Raw genomic sequence first — 25868 nt, forward strand, 5'->3', positions numbered from 1 at the left:
TCAGATGTTCACATACTTTTGGCCATGTACTTTATACTGATCACTAATCCCAAGAACATCATGAAATCTCCATCTTTATTTTATGAATTTATTTTTGTCATCATCATGCTATGTTATTGGAGGGAGGGGTTGTTTGGCCTGTTTTTAAATATTGTGGGGTGGGGGAGTATGTGTTCTTGCTTCTAAACAACGTATCAAACAGTTGATTTTGACACGCTCAATGTTTTGGGTATGTCTCTGAATGATTTATTCTTATTTTTCAGCCTCTCAATGGCCTGCTTTACTGGCATTGACACTTCTTTCGTCCTCATGTTGAGAGACAACAGCAACAAACTCCAAGTGCAAATTTCATACTTAGAATCAACTCCAGACCTTTTGTTAGTTTCCTTGTGCATGAACTAATGATGCAACAACACACAGTTGTCCAAGAAACAGCTGAGAGGCCAACTGTCCAGTTACTTTTGGTCCCCTGAAATGGAGAGGGGGGGGGGGGGGTATGCATAAAAGGAATTCTTGCACAGATCACCCAATATGGATGCAAAATTGAAGCTGACAGTCTGCACTTCAAGCTCATATTAATTGTTTTATATCAAATCCAATGTGCTGGAGTACAGAACCAAAACAACACAAATTGGGTCACTATCCAAATACTTGTGGACAGCTTTATGGTTTGCCCTTTTCTCTAGTTTTACTTGAGTACAACTTATCGATGACCTAACTGTATAGGCCTACATTGCTTGCTGATCTTTTATAAACTCAAGATCATGTATTTCCCCTTAAACATTCCCAGTTATGCGCTTGTGGCAATATCGGACTGCTACCACTGCTGTTTTTGGTCCATTTTTCTTTGAGATTCTCCCTATCACCTCCACCCCTCTTTGATAATGTTTCTTAATAATGTGCTACAGTATGTACATGTCTATAACTACTATCCTGATTATGAACTGATTATGTGCTGCATGCAGCGGCATACAGGGCTTCATGCTAAACTAAGGCATTGGCTTGATTATACATTTTTAGCATGACAAGTTGTATGCTCTAAAAAATGATAAATGATAATATGAAATCATAAAACACAACTTCATATTGCTAGTAAATAATAACAGAAGATGACAATTACAAGTATTGTTTGGCAGCCCCCACCCCCCCAAGTTTGTTCGGGAAGTAATCCAAATGAGCAGGACAGCCTCTTGTCACGCAAATATACTAGTAAATAAAGGTATTTCTCTCTGATGCCACCACCCCCAACTCACAAAAGGATAACAAGAACACAGAACACATCTCTATATTACAATAACAATGCCCCATCTGACCCCCAACCCGCCCATCCCCCCTCCCAGACCCGACCCTGCTTTCAAATCTTTTTTCAGCTTCAAGACCCTTTTTCCCAACCAACATTTGGCATTGTTTTGGCGTGGGTGGGGTTTAGAGGAGAGGGGCGTGATGGGGGCGTGGTACTCATTGAATGACAGTATATGCCATCCACGTCCCGTAAAAGCCGTCTCAAGAGCGATTCTGACCTCAGGGAATCCAGGGACATCACCAACGATGGATGCAGCATTAAGCGAGCTTATGCAGGGAACCGGTTATTGTGAAGGTAAAGGAATTTCCGAATGTAATTTTACTGTCTATCAATTATCAAGGACTGTGGAAAGTACGCTATTTCCGTTATCTACATCATTATGAGTTTAAGACGCATCCAGGTTTCAATTGCATTTTTCTGTGTCTGTGCATGAACTGACCGTAAATTCTCATCTTTCCAGAGGCGTTGCTATTTATATATTCGTAATTATTCTGGTCGCCTTGGTGAGATGCTGCGTGTTTAAAGTGCGAGAGGAGCGAGTGAGTGAGTGAAGTGGATCTTAAACAAATTAAACTTTTCACCGCTTATCGCGGTTGTGCATTGTTTGCCAGGCTGACGTCAATGACAAACAGATTGGTCGCGGAAATTTCCACAAGTTTAGGAAATTTTTGAAGTGACTGCGGCTGGAGGGAGGAGGGAAATACAGCAAGGTCGACAGTTACGCAAATGAAACGGATAAAAACTGAATATTTGTGTATTTATAAATTAAGGATTATAAAAGGATATTTACTGTGCAATAAACTGCACGTATTCACGAAGTGTCAGTCCCATGGCAAAACTTTTGAGTGCTGGAAGTAGGGTCACTGAACGAATTCTGACAGTGTTCCCTTCTTAATAATAATGTGTTTAGCCGGGAACCAGTACCCTTTAAAATAGGTTCATAAGGCATACTTCATGTGCAATTTATATTTGGCTGCATTCTTTCATGAGCTGAACAAATAAAGAAAAACTTCTCTGTAAACATTGATGTAGGGGAAAACATATTTTCATATTTAGCTCAATTCTGTAAACATTACAAGAGCTAGATTAGTTGTCATTTTTATTTTTATTTATTTATTTATTTATTTATTTATTTATTTATTTTACATACAAACAACATACATCCCTGCATCAAAGGTGTTGGACCGGAGAGAAAGTCCAGAAGAAAGCAGTATTCTGAAATTCTGTTGTGGCATCTTTCATAAGAGAATATTTGACATACACTACATGACCAAAAGTACACTACATGGCCAAAAGTACACTACACGGCCACAAGTGTGTGGACACCCCTTCTGATTTGTGGGTTTGGCTACTTCAGCTACACCCATTGCTAACAGGTGCATAAAATCAAGCATAGAACCATGCAATCTCCATAGACAAACACTGGCAGAAGAATGGGTCGTACTGAAGAGCTCAGTGACTTTCAACGTAGCACTGTCATAGGATGCCACCTTTCCAACGAGTCAGTTTGATCAAATTTCTGCCCTGCTAGAGCTGTCCCGGTAAGAGCGGTTATTGTGATGTGGAAACATCTAGGAGCAACAACAGCTCAGCCACGAAGTGCTAGGCTACACTTGCTCACAGAACGGGACCGCTGAGTGCTGAAGCATGAAGCACATAAAAAATCATCTCTCCTCATTTGCAACACTCGCTACCGAGTTCCAGACTGCCTCTGGAAGCAACGTCAGCACAAGAACTGTTCTTCATGAACTTGAAATGGGTTTCCATGGCCGAGCAGCCGCAATGCCAAGCGTCAGCTGTAGTGGTGCAAAGCACACCACCATTGGACTCTGAAGCAGGGGAAAATCATCTCCGGATTGATGAATCACACTTCACTATCTGGCAGTCTGATAGACAAATCTGGTATTTGGCCAATGCCAGGAGAACGCTACCAGCCCGAATGCATAGTGCCAACTGTAAAGTTTGGTGGAGGAGGAATGGTCTGGGGCTGCTTCTCATGGTTTGGGCTGGGCCCTTTAGTTTCAGTCCAGGCTAATCTTAAAGCATGACAGTGCCCCCGTGCGCAAAGCGCGGCCCATAAAGAAATGGTTTGGTGTGGAAGAACTTGACTGGCCTGCACAGAGCCCTGACCTCTACCCCATCAAACACCTTTCGGATGAAGTGGAACGCCAACTGCAAGCCAAGTCTTATCGCCCAACATCAGTGCCCGACCTCACTAATGCTCTTATGGCTGAATTGAAGCGAATCCCCGCAGCCATGTTCCAAAACGTAGTGCAAAGCCTTCCCAGAAGAGTGAAGACTGTTATAGCAGCAAAGGGGGGGGGGGGGGGTGGGAGGTGAACTCCATGCCCATGGTTTTGGAATGAGATGTTCAACAAGCACATATGGGTATGATGTTCAGGTGTCCACGTACTTATGGCCATGTAGTATATTAAAGCTCCCCCCTATCATATACAAGCCTTATTGCATTTATACTTTTTGTTTTTAATGCATGGATAGGCTATGGGCAATTTAATTTAACTTCTAATTAAACTGAGTTTGAGCTTTTACAGTACAATTTAATTTTTTTACAATTCATCCATTCATTATCCATACCCGCTTATCCTGAGCAGATTCGCAGGGGGTGCTGGAGCCTATCCCAGTGTGCATTGGGCGAGAGGCAGGAATACACCCTGGACAGACTGCCAATCTATCGCAGGGCACACACCATTCACTCACACATTCATATCTATGGGCAATTTAGAGTCTCCAATTAGCCTACCTACATGTCTTTGGTCTGTGGGAGGAAACCAGAGTACCTGGAGGAAACCCACACGGACACAGGGAGAACATACAAACCCCACACAGAAAGGCCCCAAGCCGAGATTCGAACCCACAACCTTCTTGCTGTGAGGTGACAATACCATCCACTGCATCACCGTGGTCATCAATCAACATCAAAAACAGATGGGACACAATACATCACATATAGCAGAAACAGAAATGAGCAATTACAGTGTTATACTGTGTTTGCATTTACAGTAAAGTAATGGTTACTGTATTTCATATAAAAGTAATGGCACTGTAAATTAATTAATTATTGTAATTTTCCATTTTTTACAGTGTGAACAAATCCAATCAAATTTTTTAATAAATAATCTACTGACAGCAGGTTGCTAATTTCATTTTTTAAATTTCTAACATATCAAAGACCTCCCTGGGGACCCCTGTCAGTGGTTCTCTTTCTATTCCTCATTTTCTGTGAACAAATACAAATGGCTGTTGATCGTTTGAGCTACCTATTCTGCATTGTGTAAGTACATGTTTGTATGTCTCGTCTGTGTATTTTGTCATTGTACGCTATTTTGTGCATTGCATAGTACGTAGATCGGGGTGGAAAATTACAGCAGCCTCCAGCCAAATGCTGGCACAGATAAAATTTCTTTTGTCAACTCTGCCAGCCACTTTGGCAGGTAACCACCCATCATTTGGCAATCCTGTTCTATTCTAAATATCTAGTTCTCAGGTAAAACAGTGAACTTGGATGGTGCATTTTGGGATGCGCCAGCCACTGTGGCCAGTGAACGAAAGACATTCGTTTCCTGCCCTGATGTAGATGCTTAAGCGATGTCATGATGGAGTCCATTAAAAACACTCTAGCTTGGGCTGACTGTATTCTGTATTCTGGTGGCATACAAGTAGGGGAGACGGGTTGGTTTGCAAACTTGTCGCTCATTGCCATATTTCTCCGAAATAATTTATGTTAGAATATTCTGACCTCTAGCAATTGAAAAGTTCTCAGCTATAAACCAGCCCCAACCCGAGGTTGGCTGGTGCACATTATGGGGTTGGTTGGTGCAATGTTAAAATGCTATATTTACAAAGAATGAAACAACCAATAGAACATTTAATTCAAATAAGAAACGGAAGATATGAATATTTAATGTAATTATTTTAAATATAATAAGTATATTGAATATAAAATGGATAATAAATATAGTATAAAATAGAGTTGAAACTGGGGTTGCTTGAAACACGTCTATACCAGGGTTGGCTAGCACAACACCAAAATCAGTGTGCCGAACAACCCCATTCGCATTGGGACCCACCTCTGTGATAATATGAAGTTACCCGACTAACGTCACTCATCACAGACTTTCAAATAAAAGATGCTAGTAGAAATAATACATTTTTAACATGGTTTTATGATACGTTTAGTGTGAGCACCGTTATTTTTTATTTTGATACAAGAAAACTGAAATGTTTGCCTCACAGTTTTTTTTAACATGATACATGACTGCAGTTCAAGAAAAATATTTTGATGTCACAATTTGTCTGTGACCTTCAAAGGACTAGAAAATAGCTGTGCGCCAAAAAAAACCCTGTGCCAACCAGCCCTGGTCTCCCCTAGTTATTCATTTTCCTCTATGTTACATTTGGCCCCACTTTCCCCTACTTCAAATTGACATGGACATCTCTAGTCTAAGTGATGCTGGTATTGTTGACTATGACTGTAATATAGGTGTACCTGAATAAGTGCATCTCCTAGATGCCTAAATGTAAATGTGGATTTATGTGTAAGTGTAAATATAGGTGTAAATGTAAATGCAGATCTAGGTGTAATTGTTGATGTAAATGTAAATCTAGGTGTAAATATAAATATAAATTTTAATTTATTTTTGTGTAATGTAGATCTAGATGTAAATGTAGATCTATGTGTAAATGTAGATGTAAATCTAAATGTAGATCTAGGTGTAAATAAAAATACAGATCTTGCTGTAAATGTAGATCAGGGTATACATGTAGATGTAACTGTAGATGTAAGGTGTAAATGCTGATGTAAATGCCGATCTAGATGTAAAAGTAGATGTAGATGTAAATGTAAATGTTAGGGCTGGGCAATATACCACAGCTATAATGAGTGAATTCAATAATGATCATCATCACAACACGGTGCACTGCCTTTCTTTTCATCCTTTTTCTTTAATTACACCTGATGCGGTAGTAATCAGATATAATCCAAAGTTCAGAGGTTGTGTGAAATGCTTTCTGGGAGAAAAGGTCACCACTGTTATCTATTGGATATTGATAAAAAACAGCCCATTGGCAGCAAGGCCTTGCAGCTTCCATGTGATTGACAAAAACACATCACATGATTGCATGAAAGATATCCGACCTTGCTTCTGTTTGGCTGTCTTCTCCACATCCAGTAAATATCAGTGGTGATATTTTTTTTCTCTGGCAGCATTTCACAAGGCCTCTGAAGTTTGGATGTTTGCTCAACAAACAAAATCTGCAGTCAGAAACCTGGGAGTTATTTCAGATGCCAACCTCGATTTTAAATCACACACAGACTACGTGACCAAGTTTGCATTTTTTCACCTAAGAAAAAAGTAAGTAAGGTCTTTTTTTTAACTCGGCAAGATACTGATACATGCTGCTATCTCTAGCCATTTTGACTTTTCACCATCCTGCCCAAAAAATCTATTGGTAAACTCCAAGTTATTCAGAACGCTCCTACTGAAAACCGAGAAAAGAGACCGTATTACACCCGTCCTTGCTGCTTTACATTGGCTCTGTTTCTTTTAGAATTGATTTTAAAATCGTGTTACTTGTCTAGAAAGCTGCTCGTGGTTTAGCACCTTTTTATATCCAAGATTGCCTGTCATTTTATGTGCCGACTCGAGCGCTCATATCGTCCACAACAGGCTTACTCAACATCTTACTCAACATACCTGCGGGGAAACACAAACAAGTGGTGAGAGGGCTGCTGCTATGCACCAAAACACTCTCCAAGATAGCATTAGAACAGCAGATTCAGTTGGAAATTTTAAAAAGCAGCTCAAAACATTCCTTTTTTAATTTGGCTTTTAATAGATTATTTTATTCTGCTCTGTGTTTTATTGCTTATTCTCGTTTTATATTCTCATTTTAATATTTCATTGTTTTTCATTTTAATTTAAATTTTTTTTCATTTTAATATTTTGTTATGTATTATTTTTGTTAATATTTTATTTTACTCCTTTTCTTAATCTCGTGGTATCTTTTTAAATAGTATACTTGACTATGAGCATTGTGTTATTTCCTGTCTGCCTTTGGTTTTATTATTCCTGTTAAGCAGTTTTAGCTGCATTCTGTATAAAAGGTGCTATACAAATAAAGCTATTATTATTCTTACTACCACAACAGGTATAATTAAAGAAAAAGATGCAAAGAAAGGAAATACACCACAAGGTGGAGATGAGTGTTATTGCATTCAATAGTTATTGTGTAATATCGGCCAGCCCTAGTAATTATAGATCTAGGTGCAAAGGTAGATATAAATGTAAATGTTGATCTAGGTGTAAGTTTAAGTGTAAGTGCAGATCTAGGTGTAAATACAGATGCAGATGTAATGTGAATGCAGATCTAGGTATCAATCTTAATGTAAATATAGATCTGATGAAAAACACGTTTTCAACGTACAAAAATGCCAAGTTGCTCACACATAGCCTACAGAGCACTGTCTATAAGTCATCCATTCAAATCTAGGCCTGCCATTGAAAGTGTTGCTATCAAAATTGCACCAAGTTACATGAAACAATATTGCCTATCTTAGCTCACACAAATTAAACAAGCTGTATTCCAAAGCAATGCTACCCAGTGTTTCCGAAATTGTTTCAAGTAGCTTGGCTTTAGTAGTTTTTAATCTTATCATCTGAAGATAATGTTGTCACTCAAAATTTGTGTCTCATAAATTTGTGTAATTTTAGTGCTTTAATCTGAACCCAAGTCTGTCACTCATCCAAACGTGTCGCAGGTAGACGCCCTACCTGGTGAGTTAGTGAAGAAGACAAAGATGCCCCAGAGTTTTGCCCTCTAAATGTAGATCTGGGTATAAATGTAAATATAGCTCTAGGTGTAAATGTAGATGTAAATGTTAATGTAGACCTAGGTTTAAATGTAAATGTGAATGTAGCTCTCAGTGTAAATGTGAATGTAGATCTAAGTGTAAATGTGAATGTATATCTCGGTGTAAATGTAAATGTGAATGTAGATCTCGGTGTAAATGTAAATGTGAATGTATATCTCGGTGTAAATGTGAATGTAGATCTCGGTGTAAATGTAGATGTAAATGTGAATGTAGATTTAGGTGTAAATGTAGATGTGAATATAGATCTTGGTATAAATGTAAATGTGAATGTAGATCTCGGTGTAAATGTAGATGTGAATGTAGATCTCGGTGTAAATGTAGATGTGAATGTAGATTTAGGTGTAAATGTAGATGTAAATGTGATTGTTGATCTTGGTGTAAATGTAGCTGTTAATGTGATTGTTGATCTTGGTGTAAATGTAGATGTTAATGTGATTGTTGGTCTTGGTGTAAATGTAGATGGCGTTCCTGTGCCGGTAGCTCTCCAGAATGGTCAGCATCTGAATGGACTTCCCGACCACGCTGAGGGACAGCACTTCCTGAAGGAAGCTTTTCAGATTATCCTGGAGGAGGCGCTGTGTCAGGGTACTGATACCAAGGAGAAGGTGATGAATACTCTTTTATTTTTTGTGTTTCTAAATTCTTGGTTCTGTGGCTCTCTGGACTGTGCACCCCCCTTCTTTGCTTTCTTTCTCATTGTCTTTTTCTTGTTTTTCTGGATTTTATTTGGATGCGGGGAAGATATTTTGTCCAATATCAAAAACACTCTTTCTATCTCTCCATATATACATCAATATTAGATATCTTACAGACCTCTAATGGAAATTACTTTCAAAATTCCTAGCAGTTTTTAGTCTTCCCAGGTCTTAATATTTGCATGTTAGTGTAGCAAATGAAAGTTACCAGCTATTGAGGAAAAAAGTTGGAACCAATCAAAATGTTTGCTCGCCACAGCAAGACTCAACGATTGGTTGAAATGAGTGACTCACCGATAGCCATGGTGATCCTGCCTGTTCTGCCTCTGAAATGGAAGGGCTCAGACTGCTGGCCATGTGGCGTAACGCACGACCCCTGTCCGTGCTATGGAAGGGGACGCTTTGCGTGACGTGATGAGCTTTGGTCAGAGACGAGTTGGGAAGTTTTTGGAGCTTTGGGGAAGTGATTATTTGGGAAGGATTTGGAGAAGGGGAAGGAGGATGCGGTTCATTGTGAGGTGTCTTCACCCCCCTCCCCCTCTCGGCAGGTTTGCGAATGGAGGGATCCAGAGGAGCTGCGGGCGATCCTGGACCTAGAGTTGCGGGATGGCGGGGAGTCACGTGACCAGCTGCTGCGGCGTGTGCGAGATGTGGCCAAGTACAGCGTCAAGACCAGTAGGCCTCTGCCGCCGGCCCTCGCCTATGCATGTCCTCTGTGCATGTCCTCTGTGTGCATACTCTGTGCATGTCCTCTGTGTGCATACTCTGTGCATGTCCTCTGTGTGCATACTCTGTGCATGTCCTCTGTGTGCATACTCTGTGCATGTCCTCTGTGTGCATACTCTGTGCATGTCCTCTGTGTGCATACTCTGTGCATGTCCTTGTTTGAGCACGTCCTCGTCTGCACATGTCCACTGCACAAGTCCTTTGTGCATATCCTCATCTTTGTCTGTGAGGAGGTTCTTGGCTTACACAGTGATATGGTTCCTGTTTTTCTGGTCTTCAGGTCACCCACTGTTTTTCAACCAGCTGTTTGCAGGGGTGGATTACCACGCCCTGGCGGGACGATTCCTCACTGAAACGCTCAATACCAGCCAGTAAGAGAGAGAGAGAGAGGAAGACATTTGCTAGTTAGCCATAAGTTAGCAACTCCTTGTCTGGGGTCACAGAATACCTCCTGTGGTACACATACACAAATTTGTAGTCACTGTTAAAACACCAAAAACAGCATGGCAAGAAGTGAGAAGTGAGTTGATCTCTTCAGCTAGGCAAGCATGCACCCACAGAATTTTGATCGACAAAAAAAAAAGAAAAACAGATAGGTCTGTGTCTTTGGCAGATTTGGCAGTATTGTTGCTGGGGGGGCAGGATTTGGCAGAATTGTTGCTGGGGGGGCAGGATTTGGCAGTATTGTTGCGGGGGTTATGGTTTGGCAGTATTGTAGCTGGGGGGGCAGGGGGCAGGATTTGGCAGTATTGTTGCTGGGGGGAGTGGCAGGGTTTGGCAGTATTGTTGCTGGGGGGGGCAGGATTTGGCAGTATTATTACAGGGGACAGGGTTTAGCAGTATAGTTGCTGGGGGGCGGGGGGGGGGGGGCAGAATTTGGCAGCATTGTTGCGGGGGCAGGGTTTGGCAGTGCAGTTGCCTTTGAGGGGGCGGTGTTTGTGACTGTCCTCTCTCCTGGTTCTGCATTTGAGGTACACGTACGAGGTGGCCCCGGTGTTTGTGCTGATGGAGGAAGTGGTTCTGTCCCAGCTGCGCTCTCTGGTGGGCTGGGAGGCGGGAGACGGCATCTTCTGCCCCGGCGGCTCCGTCTCCAACATGTACGCCATGAACCTGGCCCGCTACCGCGCCTTCCCCCAGGTCAAACTGCGGGGGCTGTGGGCCGTCCCACGCCTGGCTGTATTCACTTCCCAAGAGGTGAGTGACGGAGGGACAGAGGGAGGGACGGACGGAGGGAGGGAGGGAGGGAGAGAATGTTGAGTCTGACAGAGCGAGTGAAGAAGGGGGTGAGTAAGACTAGCAGCTGGCAGCATGTTGGTGGTGCTCCCCCTGAATCGACAGTGGAGGGGCGCGATGAGTGTGCGTATGACTGGGGAGAAAAGGGTGGGGTTAAAATAAACGAATAACGAGACGCCTCTGTGTCCAGGGCCACTACTCCATCTGCAAAGCAGCTTCGTTTCAAGGCATCGGGCTGGAGAACGTCTTCCTGGTGAACGTGGATGAAAGGTACTGAACCTCCCTTCGCACATGCGTGACAAGCCCTGTGTTTTAACGGTCCTGACTATTTCATGTTCTATCTGTCTCTCCCTCATCCTCTCTCTTTCTGTCCATAATCCCTGCTCTCTCTCTTCTCTCACTCTGTGCTCTCTTTCTCTCCTCTCTCTCTCTATCTTTCTCTCACTGTCTCTCCATCTCTCTCGCTCAGAGGCCGCATGATTCCAGATGACCTAGACCGGAAAATTGAGCTTGCTAGAATGCAGGCAAGTTTTCCAAAACCAACTCAATCCAATTTCATAGTTTGCAGCTTCAGAAAGGGCCAGTTCATCTTCCCCTCCCTGGGGAAACTGTAGTGTCAGCTAAGTTCTAAAAAAACAGTTTTCTGTTCCGGTTCTCTGGATGTCTGATGTATTTGCTTGTTGCCTTTATCAGTGAAATTGTGCCGTTTGCTGATGGCAGACTGGTCTTGAGTATACGTGTCATCACCTGGTTCTTCCCCTTCCCCCCACCAGGGGGCAGTGCCATTTTTGGTCAGCGCCACATCAGGCACAACCATCCAGGGCTCCTTCGACCCACTGGACAGGATAGCCAGTGTCTGTGAGAAGCACGGGCTGTGGATGCATGTGGATGTGAGTGGATGCCCTTTTACACAAATGTTTGCTAAAAGTTTTTATCGTTTTGCCGTAGGTTAACTGGTCATGACAGCAAAATCTGATGGCAGAAGTAAACACACTGTTGTTTTCCTCTGCATAACAACTGTAACATGGTCATACTGGCAGGACAAAGAAAAACACTAAGTCAAATTTCCTACCACAGGGGTGCACAACTCCAGTCCTGGACAGCCAGTGTGCAATCTGGCTTCGGTTCCAACAATAGTTCTGGCTTAATTCTCTACACAGCTACACACACTGGCAGGGTTCACTCCTATATTGGATCACAGTAAAACATTTACCAAGGAAACATACAGTCTGCAGCTGTGGTTCTTCAATGTCTTCCTCTTAAAGGAATAGTTTACTTTCTGGGTTTCTTTCTAAGTACCCAGATGCGTGTTGCAGAAAACTAAACCAACTTTCTGCTGGCACTAATATCTGCCCATACTAGACAAGGGATAGTTATGTCCTAATATGTAAGAGCTGTATCACAGTGGGACTGTATCTGTATCTCAGTGGGACTATATCTCTGCGGGACCGTACCAAGTACATGCCCACGATACTAGACGACGGATAGTTATGTCCTAATATCTGAAACTGAAACTGAAACTGAAAGAGGGTGTACTGTCTTTTTTCACATCACTGCACTAGCATATGAGAACTGATATTTATATTTATATTTCTGAATAAATGCTATTAAATTAATGTATTCACATGGACAGCCTCTGGAAATGTGATGCTGCCGTACAAGCTGCTTTGAAGTTGCATGAAGTTTTACTACTTGCTTACCACTTGGGTTACTAAACTCCAAACCTCTGAATGGTTGATACTTGCCACTGTAAAGGCGACAGGGTGTTGGAAAGACCTCTAAATATCTAAAATGTCCTCCATCACACTTAACACTGTCTGGTCCAATCAAAAACATGCACTAAAATTGAAATAATTTTTTTTTTTAATCCAGAAATGTAAGGATCCCTTTGAGCTGCACATGAGTTGTCTTCCTCCAACTCACGTCTGTGCGAGCCAAACTTTTGAACTTTCGTGTGACAAGGAGCGGCAGTTCGCATCAAGAAGGGCATGCTTGTCTGCACTCTCCTGGATGGGTGGTGGAGCTTGCATGAATGAGTTCTGATTGACTGTCTATATACGTATATCAGCACTCATTGCTGTAAACTCTGCCACTCATCTGTGAGAGTTCACACAAGCATGTGCCATCCTTGATGCCAATCGCAGCTCACACACACACGTGTGCACACACAAACACACACACACACACACACACACACACACTACTAGGCATTCCAAATTGGGGGGAAAGGGATTAAAAAGAGATCAGGCCTTGCTGTAAACCATTGCTCTACTACATTTAAATTTAAATTTGCCACAAGTAATGCATCCCCACACAAGGATACACATTTTTTATTAGATCTTAATTTTCAATTATGAATTCTCAATAAAAGAAGGAATGGGACATTTGTGTGTTACGCTTCAACAGTTTCTGTTTGTTTTTTATATTTCTCCATATTAAATATAAATAAAATGCAGTAGCTTTAAAAGACTGTAATGAGGACTGAATAGCTCTCTGCTTTGTCTCAGGTTTGGGTGCTTAACTCTGGTTAATGTGTTTCCCTCCCTTTAGGCAGCCTGGGGAGGCAGTGTGCTCTTATCCAAGAAGCACAGGCACCTGTTGAATGGAATTGAGAGGTGAGTTCTCCCAGAATTCACTGCATTCCTAATGTTACAGTGCCATAAAAAATGATTTGCCTCTTCCTGATTTCCTCTATTATTGCATGTTTGTCACACTGAATGGTTTCATATCGTTAGGCAAAAAGTAACATTAGACTAAAGGAACCAGAGTAAATGCAAAACATATTTGTTACATTTTTATTTTATTTATTTAATGAAAGAAAGTTATCAAAAACCCATATCACCCATTTGAAAAAGTAAACACCCTGCTAAACTTAACTGGTTGCACCACCTTTAGCAGCAATAACTGCAACCAAATGCTTCCGGTAATTTGATATCAGTCTTTGGGGTGAAAGGTTTGGTGTAAGCCTTTGCCTATCCTACATGTGTTCCCAAGGGCGGATTCAGTGACGTGGAACCCTCACAAGATGCTTCTGACAGGACTGCAGTGTTCCGTCTTTCTGCTCAAGGACACCACGGTAACGAAGAACCCTGCTTCCGTTCCTCAACATGTTACCCTAGGAACTCATGAAGCAGCCATATTACACAAACAACAAGACCAGGTTATAACCTAGTATATGGCTGGACCTTACACACGTGATCCGGCCGACCAATGGTGTAACTTCATAACTCGGCCGACCAATGGTGTAACTTCATCGCTCAGTCACTCACAGACATTCGCGTTTATAGGGCTGGCCCCGCTGTTGCGGTCCAGCCAAAACGGCAACAAGGTCATAAAAACACAGAGCGCAAAGCACAGGCAACAATTAGGGAAAAACAAAAACATTTAGGAGAAGCACCCACACAATCATGCCATTTCTACCTCTTTGTCTTAAGGGAGACCACTGTGGAATTATGATTCTACCTTTGTGTTATGCTCCATAATCATTTCCCCACGTCAGTCAGTCACACTCTGGAACTTGTGTGGAACCTGCTGTGACCGCTCATCCTTTTTTTTTTGGTGTGCTTTTTTGCCCTGCCAGAACCTGCTGAAGCGGTGCCACTGTGCCAACGCGACCTACCTGTTCCAGCAGGACAAGTTCTACGATGTGAGCCTGGACACGGGGGACAAGTCTGTGCAGTGTGGGCGGAAGGTGGACTGCCTCAAACTGTGGCTCATGTGGAAAGCAGTAGGCACTCAGGGCCTGGAGGAGCGGGTGGACAAGGCTTTCGCCTACACCAGGTATGAGAGCCTAAAACCTTCACCCAAAACCCGGTACAAGAACTGAAGGCCTTCACCCAAAACCAGGTACAAGAACTGAAGGCCTTCACCCAAAACCAGGTACAAGAACTGAAGGCCTTCACCCAAAACCAGGAACAAGAGCTGAAGGTCTTTCACCCAAAATCTGGTACGAGGGCTTAACGCCTTAAATCAAAACCAGATACAGAAGGTGGAGACCTTCAACCAAAACCATGTAGAAGGGCTGAAGGCCTTCATTGAAAACCAGGTGGGAGGGCTGAAGGCCTTCACTCAAAAACAGAGACTTTGACACAATACCAAGTTGGTGAGGGTGAACTTGTACGACCAGGAAATCACTTTTGACACAGGTGAAAATGGACACTTTGACAATTAATTTAGAGACATCTGGGATCTACAGTTCTGGTTCTGGACTGGTCTGATGATTTCCCTTTTGTTACTTGGCACATAGTTTATCAGTTAAAGAAGGTGACTACACAGTTATCTCATCTTCCCTTGGGTCTGGTGAAACTGAAAACCAACAAACTCAACTACTAATCTATGAGTGAACCGACATTTGTATACAGCTAGTTAGCTGACTGGGCCAGGGTAATCAATGGAGGCAAAACCTGTGTACACACCAGCCAACGTTGATCTCAGACATACACTGTTTTATGAATAATTGTGTGCCCTGTTTTTACAAAGCATTTGGCCTCAGGAAGAATTAGTTGAAGAACCCAGACTTATAGGGTGGAATAGCCGCTGGCATTGATGTATACAGCACACTGAAATAAATGCCAGATCTGAAATTTCTGTACATGTCAAACCAACTTTATTGGAGTTTTCTGTCTGTCTGTGCCCCTTGTTAATGGTCTGCAGGTACCTTGTTGAAGAGATGAAAAAGAGAGAAGGCTTTCGCTTGGTTAATGAGGTGGGTGAACTCCTTTATGCTAAAGCATCACGGAGGCTAGAGTGTCTGTACCAGGAGCACTGCATTCTGGGTGCATTACCAGTTTTGGTCTTCCATATTAGGAGGAAAAAAGGTTCTTTTAAAAAATGTTTAGGGATGCTGGCTCATCCTGCTAAGGCACTGGTGCGCATGTGGATGGGGCTCAGGGTCTGGTATGGAATCTCGGCTGTGCCAGTGCCAACTGTGGCTGGTAGCCCCGCAGGGCCACATCTAATCGACTCAAGTGATTTGTAATAAGAATGGTGGCTGACATCACCTGCTTTGGAGGACAGCACATGCTTGTCTGCCTCCTTGTCTCTCCTGTTGTGATGTCACAGTGCATAATTGACCATTCTAAACTGGGGGAGCATCAAAAAATGTCACATCCAAAAAAAGGTCTTAAATAAACAGCGTAGTGCTATAAAACAATTATGCAATAATCTCAGATTAATATGTTTTGCTGCCAGTTTTTAAATTGCTGGACGATCTTTTAAATGGTTTATACAAGTTTCATTTCTTCTTCCCTTTCCCTCCTTCACTCACTCACTCACTCACTCGCTCTCTGTCTTCTTCTTTTCTTCTTGAAAACAGCCACAGTTTGTGAACATCTGTTTCTGGTTCATACCCCCCAGTCTGAGAGGGATGGAAGACAGTGAGGATTACAGAGAGAAGTTGTCGAAGGTAGGTTTCCGTGAACTCCACCTGTCTTTTCTTCTCCAAATAACAGCTCATTTTATTTGCATGTGTGAGAGCTGAAAGTGATGCTATATCACTCATTAGAACTGCCCTTTGTCAGTCATTTGATATGCAGGTTTAATTTTCTTGACAACTTTTGTCTTAGAGGCAGTGACATTTCTGTAGTAACACTCCTCTCTCACCAGGTGGCGCCAAACATAAAGGAGCGCATGATGCGAAAGGGCAGCATGATGGTTGGCTATCAGCCACAGAAAGGGAGGGTCAACTTCTTCCGCATGGTGGTCCTCTCCCCTCAGATATCCCAGGAGGAAATGGACTTCTTCTTAGATGAGATTGAGAGGCTGGGTAGAGACCTGTAACTTAGCAACGTGGAACCTGTCATTCAAAGCCCACACTTGCCTTTCCATGTCTCAACACATTTTTTACCTTTAATTCAGATGGCCTTTTAAGTATTTAGACCCAGTAGGAAGTAAACGTTATCATCTTAATGCTTTTAAGGATATGTAGCAAGTATAGTGTAGTGACTAATTTGACTGTATAGGTCAGGCCAATATTTTCTTTCAAAGAAAAAGAAAATCTGATTCCTTGATTGCATATTGCTTCAAGTGCATTTCCCTGAATGTAGCTAGACCACTTAGGAATACTCAAAGATGCAAATAAGCACCACATATTTTAGTTTACTCATTGATCATTTGATTGCGAAACGCTGCTTCCCAATTTACTGCAATATAAACCCTTTCCATGCTCCATTACTATATTGAATTTTAGTGGCACGCATACTACCTTTAATGGGATTAGGCCAAAAGATTTAATTTATCTTGCACTACAAAACCACAGCATCCACACATCAATGATTCACAATCATTGATAGCTCACAATGGTAACGTTGGTATATTTTATACATTCTAAAATGAAAGGGATTTCATTTTTGTCTGAGAAGATGATTTCCATAATTTACTACATCTATTTACAGTGTGATTGTTTACATTGATATTAAAGAAATAAGCTAATTAGGTGGAATAATAAATTGTTATGGAAACAAAGTTTTACGTTCTATAATTAATGTGTGTGAACATCAACTTTAATGCTCATTTAAATGTTATTAGATGAGGAAAAAACTCCTCCTTACTTTCTAAATATCTTTGTAGTGCCTGCAACATTCATGTATATTTCTTTGAGCTGGTCTGGGTTCTGACTGTCCTCTCTGTAATTTGTTATAATAGTGTACACAGTTTCAGACAGGTATGGGGAAACAGGACACACTTAAATAATGGTTAGGTTTGTCTTTAATTGGTTGACTAGGAAATCTAAATATGTACAGGGTACATATTACATATAATATTGTGCATCACATACTTTGCACCATCTATCTTTGATCACCACCAAGGTGTAGCACAAGAGACATATAAGCTTAATTTATGAATAGTGAATGCTGGGTGTAATATTGAGTTATTCAATCTGGCAAGGTAACTTCCCAAACAAATGTCAAACCTACTTCATGCATACACAAAAGAAACCACCATGTAGACCAGGGGTAGCGTCATATAAAATGTTTCACAAAACGGACACACTGTGACATTTGCATTTTCGTCTGAATATTTTCTTGACGGCCTAAGAATTATGAATGAACTATTCCAAAAAATGACTTGTTTATTTTGCGAGCAAAATGACTCACTTGTGACAGGTCTGGAAAAATTCCATTGCCTCCCATTCAACAGCATACCAATTCCTCGGCTTAATGTTGTAGTTTGCGTAGATGGGAAATCCAGAACTCGTCATCAAACTGTGGTAGCACCCACCCGAGTGATGCATGGCAGGTGTCGTCCACCAGAATGATCACCACTCATCGGCTGTGAGATGAGATTGACTTGTTCAGCCAGATAAGCTAGAGTTCTGGCTTGACTGAGAGAGCTCTTTGCAATATGTGACACAAAATGGTGGACACTGTGAATCAGGACCTCGTTTTAACATCGTCAGAATAAAGTCTTTGTGGCACAGTGTCCTTAACAACGCTCTTGTGCATTTTTTTTTTTTGCTTAATCCAGAATAAATACTGCCCCGTACTGGTACACCACTTTGAAGTTGCAACCAGGCGCCTCATGCATAGAATTTGTGTGGATTTAATCCTAAATTGCATTGTACGACCAGTTAAACAACGGCGCGCACGTATGATTAATTACATGTGCGTACAGATGAAAAAAAGGTTTTGTATTGTAATCACATATATGTACACTGCATTTATAAATCACAAATATCCCTGAAAGTGTGTGATTGTGAACGAGCTCTACAACTCCAAATAAACCCCCCAATTACCCTTATATGTTGAAACTATATATCTTATTTTACCATTTAAATTTCTTGGAAATTGCAGTAAAACACTGCTAAATTACGCAGTTGTAATTGTAGTAAACCATAAGGAATCATAATGGCAGAAAAGTGAGTAAAAAAAATGAAGTGCTCTTGTTGGAGGTGCAGGCAGGAGCACAACTATTGTTTGTTCCATCAGCAGTACTGTATCCAGCAAAATATGTTGCTTGGCAGGTTGTGACAGGATGGCTGTGGGTAAACATCCACTCTGCTTAGCTTCAGCAATCAGGCAGTCTCAGGTCACACTTTTTATGAAAATTAGAAAACGACAGGCACTCTTGAACAGAGAAGAAAAAGTGGAAAAACCTTTATTGTAAGTAAATTTTAAAAAAAGGTGAATCCACAAATGAATAGCTGTAGGTAGTCTCAAAGCTCATTTTGCATGTGAATTGCAAACATCACAAGAATTTGGAAGTCTATTTCTGCGGCAGAAGTACTGCTCCCTGGATAACACTGCCACCTGGTGGTACAATACTACTATTTGTAAGCAGCTTGAAAAAAGGGTGGAAACACCAGAAGAAAATGGCTTCCAAACCATGTGATCACATCCAGGAAAGTCTAACAAACCCTTAAGTGCAGATGAGGACTGTTTCTTAGTCTGAAGCCACATGCTGTGATGTCACAAAAATATCACTAAAACAGCAGGCTCAGTCTGACTAACTTTCATGACTAGTTCATGTGATTTATGGTTTTATAGCATTCTCAATAGACAGAATTTTGTGGTCCTTTGTTGTACATCCAGTTAAATCCCTGGTTGTTGAGGAAGTGAGGAAAGTCTAAATTTCAGTACTATCCATATTCCAGCTTTGACCAGGAGGTTCCACTTTAAGTGGCTATAGTACCGCACATAGAGGGAGGGTTATGGTTGACAGGGCAATTCCCATGTTGTCTTTCTACAACACTGACTTCACTGTATAAGTATGTGACTACAGTCTGGCAAGTTGGTGGACAAGTAAGAGGTACTAACTGAAGTGTTATTAAATAAAAAAGATGGTGTACCATATGTAAAAGGTGGACCTTGTGAGTGCGAATGACAAAAAAATGTGAACAAAATAAAATCTTTATCTGTTATGGTTGGGCCTGGAATAATGTAAAATTCACTTTTGCAAGTCATTTTGGCTAAAGGCATCTGCCAAATGACCAAACTGTAATTGTAATCTGTGATGCAGTTATAAGTATTAGGAGAGTGGCATGATTCCACAGTACTGTAGAATACTGAAAATGCACAGAAATAACAGACCACTCCAAAATCAAATATGGCATCTGTAAATACGAGACCTCTGTGTAAAGATTTGTTTCACTGTTCTCCCCAGAGCCCAAAACCATTTGTCTTTTGTGAGTAATATTAGTAAATGTCAAATGGTAGAACATTAATAAAAGCCAGACCCAAAATCCAGTTCCATCAATTTTAGTGCTTTGCCTGGAAATTAATTATTAATGGAACAGCAATGGTGCCATCTCTGTTCATCCTTATCCTCATCATTGTAACAAAATTTCAGACTGAGTAGAGCAATATTTCATTATTATTAATAATCACCAGTACCACATGTTTAATGTAGCAAGTACTACTACATGACCTTATGACAGGTGTGAGTGTTGCTGAATATAAAAAACCCAAAAAATGTTGTCATAGTGTAGTGTGAACTATGCAATCCAACAAGAACAAGTGAATTCAGTTTCCATTCCTTTTATACGTATTACATTACATTACATTATAGGCATTTAGCTGACGCTCTTATCCAGAGCGACTTACAACAGTGTAACCAAACTCAGGATCAAGTCCACTTAAGTCCATTGAATAAAATGCAGACAAAAAGCCTTTACTATAGTAGCATACAGTAAGGAGAAACAAGATAGTCTGAACCAAAAAAAATTTTTTTTTTTTTTTTTTTTTTTTAATAGTTATGGGAGAGGGTTTAGGGAAGAGGAGAGAGGTATACAGAGAAGAGGTGCGTCTTGAGTTTCCGTTTGAAGGTGCTCAGACACTCTGCTGTTCTGACCTCCACTGGAAGATCGTTCCACCATCGTGGGGCCAGAACTGCAAAGAGTCGAGACCTTGTTGCTGCTCGTGTAGGGGGCATCCCAACTTAGCTCTACTGAATTATAAGGTAACCATATCTGCTTTATGGTTACTGGCATTCTGGATCACCCAACTAATCTGACATACACAGAATTTAACCCAATACCTTCATGACCATTGATACAGGGAACCCATTAAAATGCCCCAGTTCTAAACTCTCACATGTATTGGACTCATGTGCATGCACTCTGTTAGAGTTCAATTAACACTGGCAATTTACTGTGTCCTTGTTCAGCATTATCTGTTTTGTAAAGCTTATTTTATGGTGTCAAATGTGTGTGGTTTTTAATGCAACACACAAATATAACAAAGATCTACTGAGCTGAATTAAGATAATCCTGTAGAGTTTGCATGTGTGTATTATAGAATTAACTTAATTGAAAATCCCCTGTGGTTGGAAACGTGTACATTTAGTGAATGAGTTTTTATGGAATCAATCATAACGTTCTACACATTGACAAACCTTAAAGGGACTGTTCACTTTCTGGATTTTTATTTATTTTTTGTCAATTATTTTTGTCTTAGTGTATTTTTTGATAGGCCCAGACAGTTGTTGTACAAACTTATTTAATGATAATTAAATTAAATTTTATTACTAAGGACCAATACAAGTTCTGTCATTAATGTCAAAAGTCAGTTGAGAGTGAAATGATTTATGCAAGGTTTTGGAGTTGCACTAATCTCGTTAATTAATCACTGAACACTTCAAAAACGAATTGGGGTAAGTACACTGGAATGACCAGTAACGGATGTACGCAAAACAATAAAGACGTCTAACAATAGACCAACGGCCACTGTATGTTAGAAGTACAATACCAAATAAAAATGGTAACTACGTGTTTGTGGTGCCCAATATGTTTTTTTCCCTCAAGCACAAAAAAAATCCTAGTTGTCTCCGGGCTCCACAAATTCTTTTTAGGCGCTATATACCGCAAAAGCTCCTGCTGTGTGAGCTAGCAGGGTCTTAAAACGCACAAATGGAGTTTGGTCCTTAAAGAGTTAAGAGACCACCTTGGCTTTTTTCATTGCAATATCAAATTGGATACCTCAATTTCTATTCTTACCAGTCGATAGCTCAACAGGCCGAAACCATTTTGCCCCAGCTGATCGGATCAAAAGCGGCGTTTCTTAAACCCTAACCCCCCTGCTTTTCAGCGGAGTATCTGCTTATCCAGCCAAAATGGATGACATTTTTTTCAGCTTCACCTTAACCAACATGGCCGATATGAAGCTGAAGCTGATTTTCCCTGGGTCTCTCGTCACGTGGCGGCCCTCTCCCCGGGGAGCACTTCCGGTAGCGCTTCCTGTGTTTGTAAACTGAGAAAAACTGGAACTCGGACAAGAGACCAATACCTGCGAAACACGAGGCGACGAAAAGGTAAAACGATCATATTAGTTATTTATCCATCTCCATCGTGGGTTTTGTCGTAGACTAGTAACGAATAGTCGTGGTTATATTTTGAAATTGAGGCTGCGAAGCTCGGCAGTCGTGAGCTGAACTCGACCCACACGCCCTGGCTGTTGTGTTGTTGGAGGGGGGCTTAGCTACGCAGCGTCTGGGACCACTACCACACAAAGTCTGGCATTCGCCCTAATGTCCCCCACTCCCTTTCAAGCACTTGGCTGCAATCTGTTTCGGTTTGCCGTCTTTACGTTTCCCCGAATCTCATAGTTAAAATGAAGTTGGCTTAACAAGCCGATCGCTCGGTATTTTTTGAAATAGGATAGCTAGCGTTGGCTAGTAAAACTGGGTAGGGTCTGTCGGGAGCAGCTAACTGGCTAGTTAGCGAGGCTAGTACTATCGGCCAACACGACATGTATAGCGTTAGGATTTGGCCCAGGGTTGATGGCTTGCTAGCTAACTTGGATGACGGCTGTGAATTAAATAATAAACATTTAACTAAACTAGTAGCAGCTGTCGATGTACTTATCGAGCTATCTCGATCTTGTCGTCTAACAATCGCTATCTAGCTAGCTATCCCATTTAGATTTGGTCGAAAGTTGACCTGTGCTAGTAGCTATCCTTTGCAGATCTGGGAGATCGCTGGCTAGCCATTTTACAACTGGCTTGATAGTTAGGAATCTAGCCAGTGAGATGTTGAATTGCGTGCATTATCAGTGTATGTCGGTGTTAATTTCTCAGCGATAAATATTTGGTAGTTGATCAAGCCGAGTGTTTGACTCGACGTTAATGGCCCGTATCTGTGTAACGGTGACGTTAATTAACGATTAACAAATGTCCATTGCTGATGGTTAAGGTTATATCAAATGTTCGTTAGACGGAAAGCTGTATACAGTGACTATTTGGATAATCCGATTCTAGTTCGCTAAATAGCTATGTTAATTCAACGATATGGCTATATTTTATTTTTCTAATTTTAAATTACTTTTTAACGTATTTGGCTAACATTTGCTGACCATGTGTTCTACGTGCAAAAATGGTGAACAACGTCGACTAGTTGGTGTTGGTTGGGCAGCTGGCTAATCCCACTTCTAAATTGGAGATGCAGTTTTGTAAGTGTAGTCAAATTATCCAGCATTAGCTAGATAATCATAGTTGGGCGAGTACAACAACCTTAGATGTTTCGCTGCAAGATGATTCATATTAGTAACGTTAGCTAGCTCCAGAAGTGCTGCATCGTCGATATTTACTATGTAGAGCGAGATGGATTGAAATGATGTGGAAAATAATGTGATTTTTCAGGAGAAAGCGCAATGTTTCCTGTAACGTCATTTACAGTGGCGCTTATTGGTTTGGTTGATGTAAATGGAAGCGCGCGAATGTGATGTGTTTTTAATATAAGCTTGGGTATAAAAAAAGGGGCCGTTTTTCTGTGGCAGTGTGTGTATTTGGGGGTTACATATTTCCAGGAATACCACGGAGGGCTTCAACTTTAATCTTCTGTATAGATTTTTTCCTCTCCATTTTGTAAGATGTTTGGAGCATAGATGCGTCCTAACGAGAGTCTTGAATCAAGCGGAAATGTTCATTTGATTAAATATGCAGAACTATTTAGAATGGATACGTCTTGAATACAATATTTATTGAAAATCAGAATCTACAGTTGAAGTAACAGTAGCCTTAAGTATCCCAAAGCAAAGTGTAAGGATGGGGTGTAATTCCCTCCAGCACATTTGACGAGTTTCAGACGACTAAAGTCTGATACCATATCACATTCAAGGACAGTCTTTCCTAAATAGCGCCCAGATCAAGCTGAAACTGTCGTGATTCCTTTCCGATACTGGAAATTTGCGTAAAACAGCCAAATCGCACTAAAAATCGGGTACCGTATGATAGGCATAAATTGTGCAGATTAGCAGCCATCGTAATTGAAGACTATCTAATTTTATGGCACGTGTTAATATTCGAGGCGTCGTTTCTTTTGCGTTATAGAGGCCAAGTTTGCAACGGAAACATTCCAATATATAACCTTGAGTGTGACCCCACAGTTGGGCCCAACACAGTGGAATAGCTAACCTGATAACATGGTTTTTATGGCCAAGCATTCTTAAATTATGCGTTCGATCGGCCGTATAAGAACATGAAGAATGTAATGGACGTGCTATTTCATGACACTACCAGTAAACCGGAGGACGGTAAGATTGTATAAAACTTTTAGGATGAACGTTATTTGTAGTATGTGCAACACCTTTGTCTCATCTGCTCGCTTTCTCTCCCCCTCTAGGTTTTGGTGCCAGATGGTTGGGGTGGGTGTGGCTTGTTGTCAGACCAACCATTTTGAGTGACGGTCCCATTTGCGCCCGTCAACTCCTCCCCCCCCCTCCCCCAGCCCCTTCAAGCGCACAGACAGAGCAACCACTGTGATGACACACCTGCCTAGCAGCACAGTCCGTGACCACATGAAATGGGTCAGTGCTGTACTCCTTTGTAATGATGATGACAGTGGTGATTATGATTAATGACCTCATTAATTTTATGTATGTAAGGTTGCATTATCATTGCGCATATTGGCCTGCTGCCATGTTTTGTCCCCCACCCCCCCTCCCGGTTCACAACTCTCCATTTTGCTCTCTGTGCCAGTACTTAAAATGCTTCCAGGATGCCAAATTTCTAAATCTATTTTTACTTAATTTCTACCAATATAACTGACCCAAGGCCTACTGGTATTCATTCTCCCCCATTGTATGAGTGAAGCACCCATTGTGCATGTAATGCTTGCCTGTGTACAGATGAATAAGGGCCCAGTCTCTCTTGAATCAAAGCAGTTTATGTGTTTGTCGATACCCAATGTTTTATTTCTCATTATTAATTAGCTTACTGCCACTGAGTAGCTGGTGCCAGTTTGTACTGGAGGGTGGCTGTTGATAATGGTTTGAAATGTGTGCTTTTTTTGAAATGTATTTTAACTTGCCATTTGGAGGAGGTTGAGTATTATGCGTTCGATATTTAGTTTCTCCTGTAATCAGTGTGATTTTCACTGTATTGCAATGTACTCTGCCCTTGTGACTGTAGCTTGTTACTACTAGGGCCAGGTGAAATTGCAATGACTGTACTACCAGTTTGAAACATTACCGATATCAGATGCCTGGATGCTGGTTGTGTCGTCCTGCGCTGGTTTTCAGTGTAGCGACCTCTCATAGCGGTGGCAGCAGCACTGATAGCAGCTGCCCGTCCCGCTGGGATGATGCATAATGCTCTGTGGCTGCGCCCCGGAAGGGGGGGGGAGGGAGGGAGGGGAGTGTCCCAACTCACGGTAGAACAGTGACTCCTCTGGTGGATCGAGGTAACTGCATCCTGGCTGAGCTGGAAGCACGCCCCTCCAGGAAAAGCTTGCTGAACTGTGCCCTTCCCCAAGTGTGATGGGGCTGCTGGAACAACTGTGTACCAAATAAGGAGACGGAGTGAAAGAGAGAAAGAAAGACAGAACAAAGAAAAAAGAACAGATGAAAATAGGTTAAACAAAAGCCCACCCTCTTTCAGCCACATTTAACATCGGACCAGAAATCGATCTGGTCCTGACTGTTTTGGGTCCAGGCCTGAATGGCCTTATAATGCAACATTAGGTGTAGATCAGACATAATTTATAAATTCTCCATTTAGTAGAACAGAAAACATTATTACCCTTAAAGGAAATTTGTCCTTCACATTTGACTCGACCCGCGTTGCAAATTAATGCATGACATCACAGTAC

At 41.5% G+C, this 25868-nt stretch overlaps 2 protein-coding genes across 11 annotated transcripts in view; both read left to right on the forward strand.

Annotated features, from left to right (window-relative positions):
* The first annotated feature begins 1514 nt into the window (after positions 1-1514).
* On the forward strand, positions 1515-18275 carry csad (cysteine sulfinic acid decarboxylase). The gene is made up of 14 exons (XM_035381499.1): positions 1515-1597; positions 8655-8800; positions 9439-9565; positions 9897-9987; positions 10588-10810; positions 11040-11119; positions 11319-11373; positions 11623-11739; positions 13400-13464; positions 13844-13925; positions 14430-14629; positions 15503-15554; positions 16164-16253; positions 16454-18275. Exons 1-14 carry the CDS (start codon positions 1549-1551, stop codon positions 16625-16627), a joined length of 1551 nt encoding a protein of 516 aa, XP_035237390.1. The 5' UTR covers positions 1515-1548; the 3' UTR covers positions 16628-18275.
* A 3676-nt stretch (positions 18276-21951) lies between these two features.
* Positions 21952-25868, forward strand: part of LOC118207675 (zinc finger protein 271-like) — a 37958-nt gene continuing 34041 nt past the window's right edge. For 9 of the 10 annotated variants that reach the window (XM_035381488.1, XM_035381494.1, XM_035381496.1 and 6 more), the window contains exons 1-2: positions 21952-22093; positions 24402-24585. In XM_035381488.1, coding sequence (XP_035237379.1) covers positions 24541-24585 — 45 coding nt within the window. In that variant the 5' untranslated portion in view covers positions 21952-22093; positions 24402-24540. Of the gene's footprint in view, positions 22094-22238; positions 24313-24401; positions 24586-25868 lie in introns of those variants that run through there. The other variant, XM_035381489.1, reaches the window with a different exon arrangement.

The sequence above is a fragment of the Anguilla anguilla genome, chromosome 11, assembly GCF_013347855.1.
Source record: "Anguilla anguilla isolate fAngAng1 chromosome 11, fAngAng1.pri, whole genome shotgun sequence".
Classification (NCBI taxonomy): Eukaryota; Metazoa; Chordata; class Actinopteri; order Anguilliformes; family Anguillidae; genus Anguilla; species Anguilla anguilla.

Coding starts and splice junctions, on each gene's coding strand:
- csad (XM_035381499.1), top strand. CDS start 1,549: ATGGATGCAGCATTAAGCGAGCTTATGCAGGGAACCGGTTATTGTGAA. Junction 11,740..13,399: donor GGCTGTGGATGCATGTGGAT/GTGAGTGGATGC, acceptor CCCTCCCTTTAG/GCAGCCTGGGGAGGCAGTGT. Junction 13,465..13,843: donor CTGTTGAATGGAATTGAGAG/GTGAGTTCTCCC, acceptor TGTGTTCCCAAG/GGCGGATTCAGTGACGTGGA.